The 7,500-nt window shown below is 31.5% G+C and overlaps 1 protein-coding gene across 2 annotated transcripts in view; it reads right to left on the reverse strand.

Annotated features, from left to right (window-relative positions):
* LOC119576218 overlaps positions 1 to 7,500 on the reverse strand; it is a 43,590-nt gene that overhangs the window by 20,036 nt on the left and 16,054 nt on the right. For both annotated transcript variants that reach the window (XM_037923806.1, XM_037923805.1), the window contains exons 3-6: positions 5,774 to 5,957; positions 5,093 to 5,248; positions 4,576 to 4,740; positions 2,622 to 2,743 (exon numbers count right to left, since the gene is read on the reverse strand). In XM_037923806.1, coding sequence (XP_037779734.1) covers positions 2,622 to 2,743; positions 4,576 to 4,740; positions 5,093 to 5,248; positions 5,774 to 5,957 — 627 coding nt within the window. The remainder of the gene's footprint in view (positions 1 to 2,621; positions 2,744 to 4,575; positions 4,741 to 5,092; positions 5,249 to 5,773; positions 5,958 to 7,500) is intronic.

Below are 7,500 nucleotides of genomic sequence, written 5' to 3' on the forward strand. Positions count from 1 at the left end.
ATTTTTCCCCCGAGCAAAACAAGACAACCTTTAAAACGGTTCCCAAAAAGTTACCCCAAAACGCTTGTATGGGGTTCTTTTTTGGAAAAATTTTGCCGGGGGTTAAACCAGAGTAGGCTAGCAAAAAAGGTTGTTTCGAATTCCTTTCGGAAGGGAAAATGATGGGGTTTTAAAGGAACCCCTTGTTTTGGTAGGAGATTAGCCAGGTTGTTTGCTAAATCCAAGACCCCCCCCTCCAAGGAAGAGGAGGGAAAAATTGGAAATAACAATAATATCCCTATTTTAATATTTCATATTTTAATATAAAATTAAAATTTTAAAATTTATATTAAAAAAAATTAATCCCCCAAATTTTAAGTTATAATATGATTTATAGGAAAATATGCTTTTAGTAACTATATATTATCCCCGAAAAATTTTATTAAATAAAAAAAATAAACTTTAATATGAAATATATAATTATTTAAATTCCAAGAAAATAATTTTATTAATTTAATTTTTAAAAATTTAAATTTTATTAATTAAATATTGTAATAACATTTTTCCCTTAAGAAATAAAATATATTATTAAAATTTATAAAAGTAATTAAAAAAGAAAAAAATACAATATAGAAAAAAAATAAAAAATAAAAAAAAAAAAGATAAAAAAAATTTAAAAAAGAATTTTAAATAATAAAAAAATATAAAAAAAAAATTTAAAAAAAAAAAAAAAAAAAAAAAAAATATAATAAAAAAAAAAATAAAAAAAAATAAAATATAAATAATATAAAATATAAAATAATATAAAATAAGAAAAATTAAATATAATAAAAATAAAAAAATATAAATTTTAATAAAATAATTAATATATAAAAATATAAATTTTAAATATATATATAATATTAATGATATATATATAGAAAATTATTATAATTATTTTTAAATTTTAAATATATAAAAAAAATTTTAAAAAAAATAGAATTAAAAAAAACAAAAAAAAAAAAAAAAGAAAAAAAAAAAAAAAAAGAAAATTTTAAAAAAAAAGAGACAGAAGAAAGGGTGTGGGGGGGGGGGGGGGGGAAAGGGGGGAGGGGGAGAAGAGAGAGAGGAAGAGGGAAGGGAGAAGAGAGCGAGAGAGAGAGAGAGAGAGAGAGGAGAAGAGAGAGAGGAGAGGAGAGGGAGAGGAAGAGAGGGGAGAGAAGAAGGGGGAAAAGAAAAGAGAAGAGGAAGAGAAAGAGAGGGGAAAGAGGGAAAGAGAAGAGAAAAAGAGAGAGAAAAGAAAAAGAGGAAAACGAGGAAAGAGAGGGGAAAAGAGAAAAGGGGAAAAAAAGAGAGAAAAGGGGAAAGAGAGAGGAGAAAAAAAAAAAAAAAATAAAAAAAAAAAGAAAAAAAATACAAAAAAAAAAATAAAAAAAAAAAATATAAAAATATATAATATATAATATATATATAAATAATAATATAAATATATATAATATTTAATATATATATAATATTTAATATATATATATATATATATATATATATAACTATAAAATAAATATAATATATATAATTTTATAATTATAATAATATTTTTATTATATAAAAATATATATTATTTATATATATATATTATATATATATATATATATATTAAATATTATATATATATATAATATATATATAATATTATATTTATATTTTATATATATATAATTAATATTTATATATATATATATATAAAATATATATTATTATATATATTATAAAAATTTATATTTTATTATAATATTAAATATACACTATATGCAGACAGAAGAAGTGGTGAGGGGGAGAGAGGGGGAGGGGGGGGGGGGGGAGGAAGAGAGAGAGAGAAGGAGAGAGAGAGAGGAGGGAGAGAGAGAGGAGAGAGAGAAGAGAGAGAGAGGGAGAGAGAGAGAGAGGAGGAGAGAGAGAGGAGAGAGAAGAGAGAGAGAGAGAGAGAGGAGAGGAGAGAGAGAGAGAGAGAGAGTGAGAGAAGAAGACAGAAAGACAGAGAGGAGAGGAGAGAGCGGAGAGAAGGAGAGAGGAGAAAGAGAGGGACAAGAGGGGAGAAGAGGAGGAAAGCGGACAGAGAGAAAAGAGAAAAGAAAAAAAGGAGGAAAGAGAGAAAAAAAGGAAAGAGAGAGAGAGAGGAAGAGGGAAAAAACGAGAGAGAGGAAGAGAGGAGAGACGAGAGAGAGAGAGAGAGAGGGGGGAGAAAAAGAGAAAAAAAAGAGAGAGAGAAAAAAGAGAGAGAGAGAAAGCGAGAGAGAGAGAGAGGGGAAAGAGACAGAGAAAGGGAAAGGGAATTGGGGAAAGGAGGGAGGGAGCAGAAGGGTGAAGGATTTTGGGAAAACAAAAGGGGATTTTTGGGGTGTAGCTGAAAGGACTGTCAAAAAAGACCAAAGAACTTCTTCACACTCCCTACCTCCCACTGACTGAGGAAAAAATGCAGGAAAACAGCCTATCATACTCTGAGAGACTATGCTCAGACTGGATTTAAAAAGTAAAAATTCAATAAATCAATTATTTATGGAATTAAGGGACTAACTAGAAAAACACTCCCTTTTATTCAATAACTGTAATCATACCATCCAGAGATGCAGGGAAACACAAAAACGAAAATCTAATATATTTACCTCCTAATGCATGTGTTGCAGACTTTGTGTGTGTCATCAGCACTGCAAGTATCCATGTCTTCTTCTAAGACCTCATCATCATAGCAACAAGGACATTCTTTCAGTTGACCATTCTTCTTAGCCTGTTTAAAAAGTAAACAAACACTTTCTATTAAAAAAAAACAAAAAAACACTGGAATCATTATACAAAAACCACAGTTTGTGAAATTTTATATTTGATTATGTGATTTATAACATTTTAGAAGAATTGCCTGATTATAATAATGGGCATGGAGCACTGTCAAGTCAGTGTTCAACAAAAAAAAAAAGTATGATTTTCTTTTTATTTAATTATTTTATAAAATTTTTCTATAAAAATAATAATATATAATATATATATATATATAATATATATATATATATATTAAAAAAATAATAAATTAATATAATTTAATATTTTATTATTAATATATATATTTTAATTTTTAATATATAAATAAAAAAATAATATTATTATTTTTAAAATTATACTATAAATATATATTATATATATATATATATATTAATATAAATTTATATATATATATATATATTTTTTTTTTTTTTTTTTTTTTTTTTTTTTTTTTTTTTTTTTTTTTTTTTTTTTTTTTTTTTTTTTTTTGCATCTACTACCAAACACTGCAATTTATATTGCTCAATACATTGGTGAACTAATTTGGGGTTTACTAAGTTGCCAAACTTGGAAACAATATGAAAACAATCATATATCACTTTTTAGACGTCTTATGTATTTCTTATTGCAGGGGAAAATCTTGACGATATATTGTATTTACAATAGTGAAGGAGTTGGATTACTGTGTTCAAGGCTTGCAGCCATGAACAATCATTGAAAGGACAATAAAAAAAGCATATCTAATTAACCCTTTGCCGACGGGTGGCATGTACATACATGGCATGGCATGGCTGGACTATCTGCCGGGGGCATGTACGTACATGCCATGGTGTATGTATGGACATGCTATGAGTTTTTTTTTTTTTTGTTACAATCACGGCAAAATATTATTTTTCTGCCACTGAAAATGTGATTAAGTCATTTTTAACACTCATTTTTACTATAAAAAAAAAAAAAAAAAAAAAAAAACTATGATTTCAACTCCATGATGCCACACAATGCTTATTTTATTCAGACTATAGAGCGAATAATGATCAACTATAGAGTCTATATAAAATCAAAAATATCCTTCAGTGTTGATTTATCAAGAAATATGGCAAGTAGTGACTTTAGAAAATAATGATAAATGAAAACACAACATAAGCTCATAGTATTACGAAGAAACGCATGGGATGCTGGTATTTGGCATGAGTGGTCGCGCATGCTAGGGCAACGATATAAGCCCCCAGCAGCGGGGCCGGGCCACTATTAATACTACCCGTCGGGAAAGGGTTAAAACCATTTGAAGTCCTTTGATAAAATTTACTAAGCTTACATAAGTACATATTCACTGCCTTTTACTGTCTGACTAACCAAATGGCACCAGGATATACTTACAGAATACTAATTGTACTACTGAAATTATACTGCACAAAAGATAAATATTTGATAGTGCTGGGATGATGTATTTTCCCTCCTTGTTTTTGATTCTGGACAGCTGATTCTCAACATCATGGAAAAACAAGCATCTACAGTGACATTGAATGGCTATAACTCAAGAATTAACTATGAGTGAGGCATAAAATTTCATGACTATATAGTATGCACAACAGAATGCTTCCTCAATTGGCATGTACATGTGATTCAGAATTTGGGCCCAACCTCAATAGACACTTGCAGGTGTCACTTGCTGTAACTGGTATGTCTCGGGTAGTTTCCAATGAAAAATGCAGTAAGGTTCACAAAACCTAAAATGAAATAATGAATACTACTGCACCTACAGATACACATCTCATACATATCTGGAATCATAGCAATACTTACCCATAGAAATGCTCTTCTTTTGTTTTCCTCTTTCTTCACAAGGTGTTCTTTGATTTGCACTTCCATCCCTACATAGCATAACTCCTTTATGAATACGTCATCTAAATCTCTCTGCTTTAATGGACTTGTCCTCTTAGTTTTGCGTCTATTCAACTTTTTGTTGTTCTGTTGTGAAAGTATATACAATATTATCAAATGTCATAATCAGAAAATAAAAATTAAAAACTCACATCTCATCTACCACCAACACAACATAAATAAAACAAATATAATCTGCTATTATCTTTCAAATTACAAACATTCATACTCAAAATAAAATATGTCTTTGGCATAAAAATATTAATTTTTTACAAATTATTTCTTACCACAAAATAAAAGCAGGAATCCATCCTTATTCTCATATATGGAGAAAAAAAAAATTATATTGAACAAGGAGGAGTTTCCTACTTTCCAGTCTGATGAATATATCTCACTTGGCAAGTGAGATAAATTCATGCAAATTTGCAAATATACATACCTGTAATGCTCTAAGTGTTGGGAGGTAATGATAATTATGCTTACGCAGCTCATTATCAACATCTTTTTTTAGATGATATGGTAGGTCCTTCATCAGCTGTGCTCGTGCATTTTCAACATATGTTGGACTTACTTTCTTCTCAATGTCAGTAAAGACCTATAAGAAAAATTTTAGATCAATTAATTTAACAGCAAAGTAGAAGCATCTTAAAATAATTTTCATCACCATTTCCTAACTTTACCTGGATGCATCCTAATAACATATAAAATTCCTTGTACAGCTGATTCTGGAAATAAATTGTATAGTATCATTGGAAACATCAGTAGATATTTCATGGATTACATAGATCCAATATTATAGCTACTGACTGTTATAAAAGCAACCATGTTTGGTAACAAAACATTATATATACACAGTAGATAATACTGTGACAAAGAATGTGTAAATTGCTTTTTGCTAAATAAAATGCATGCACTAAATGTTAATTATTCCACTAATACTGCTGCCAAATAACACTCAACATTTTCTGGTTATAAAACAGAAATATAAAATAACAAGATATTTGTCTGTATATATCTGTAATTCTCAAATCTAAAAGAAGATATATAAAAAAGACACCTTCCATTATACCTTATTTTATAATCTCATTCCAAGAAAGTAATAGATAAATCAATAACATGCCTGTTCAGGATTCTCAAAATATTCTAAAAACTCCTCAACAGTCATCCCTTCAATGAACTTCTTTTTTATCTCCATTCGCTTTTGCCGTTTCAGATATTCTTCCATCTTGGGATAATCTTTCTTTTCCATCAGCTCATCAACTAGTGCTTCAAACTTGTTCTGATCACCATTAATGCCCACGCATCTGAAAATAACAAGAATATGTCTATATATTAAGTAGTATTAACTGAGATGAAAAAAAATAAATTAAAAAAAAAAATAAAATAAAATGAAAAAAAATAAAAAAAATAAATATTATATATATATATATTATATAATATATAAAATATATATATATTATATATATATATATATTTTATATATTATTATATAATATAAAAGAAGAGAGAGAGAGAGAGAGAGAGAGAGAGGGGAGAGAGGGGAGAGAGAGGAGAGAGAGAGAGAGAGAAAAGAGAGAGAAGAGAGAGAGGAGAGAAAGAGAGAGAGAGATTCCAAAAGAAAGAGAGTAGAGAGAGAGAGCGAGAGAATCCAAAGAAAGAGAGAGAGAGAGATCAAAGAAAGAGAGACGAGGAGGAAAGGAGAGATCCAAAAGAAAGAGAGAGACGGAGAAAGAGAAAATCCAAAGAGGAGAGAGAGAGTAGAGAGAGAGATGGAGACGACGAGGAGGAGATGAGACCTGGAGATGAGAGAGAGACTCTGCGAGAGAGAGGAGAGAGAGATTCGAGAGAGAGAGGAGAGAAGAGAGAAGAGAGAGGAGATCACAAAGAAAGAGGATCGAGGAGATGTAAAGAAAGAGAGGAGAGAGAGAGATCCAAAGAAGAAGAGTAGAGAGAGAGAGAGAGAGAGACGAGAGAGAGGTGAGGAGTTAGGGAGAGAGAGAGGAGGATAGAGAGACGAGAGAGAGTAGAGAGAGAGAATCCAAAGGAAAGAGAGCAAAAGGAGAGAGCAGCGGAGCAAGAGATGTAAAGAAAAGAGAGCGAAAAGCGAGAGAGAGAGAGAGAAGAGAAGAGAGAGAGAGAGAGAGAGAGAGAGAGAGAGAGAGAGAGACAGATGAGAGAGAGAGAGAGAGAGAAGAGGAGGAAGAGGAATGATTTTGGAGGGAGAGAGAAGACGAGGAGAGAGATAGAGATGCAGAGAGAGGGAAAGGAGAGAGAGAGAGAGAGAGAGACAGGGAGGACAGACGGACAGAGAGAGAGAGAGAGAGACGAGAGACAGAGAGAGAGAGAGGAAGAGAGAGAGAGCAAGAGAGAGAGAGAAAGAGAGAGAAAGAGAGACAGAGAATAATAATAATAATACGTGTCATACAATAGGTAGGTTAGAGGCTCCCAAAAACAAGAATATGCACAGAGAGAGAGAGAGAGCGAGAGAGCGAGAGAGAGAGAGAGAGAGAGACCAAAGAGCGAAAGAAAGTGAGAGAGAGAAGAGAGAGAAGAGAGAGAGAGAGAGAGAGAGAGGGACGAGACGATGAGAAAGAGAGATCCAAAGAGAGAGAGAGATGAGGAAGAGATGGAAGAAGGAGATGGAAAGAGAGAGATGAGAGAGAGAGGAGAGACGAGGAGAGTAGAGAGAGATCCAAAGCGAGGAAGAGAGAGAGAGGATCCAAAGAGAGAGAGAGAGAGAGACCGAGAGACTTGAGAGAGAGAGGGGAGAGAGATGGAGAAAGAGAGAAGAGAGAGAGAGAGGAGAGGGAGGGAGGGAGGGAGGGAGGGAGGGAGGGAGGGAGGGAG

Source organism: Penaeus monodon, chromosome 8 (assembly GCF_015228065.2).
Source record: "Penaeus monodon isolate SGIC_2016 chromosome 8, NSTDA_Pmon_1, whole genome shotgun sequence".
NCBI lineage: Eukaryota > Metazoa > Arthropoda > Malacostraca > Decapoda > Penaeidae > Penaeus > Penaeus monodon.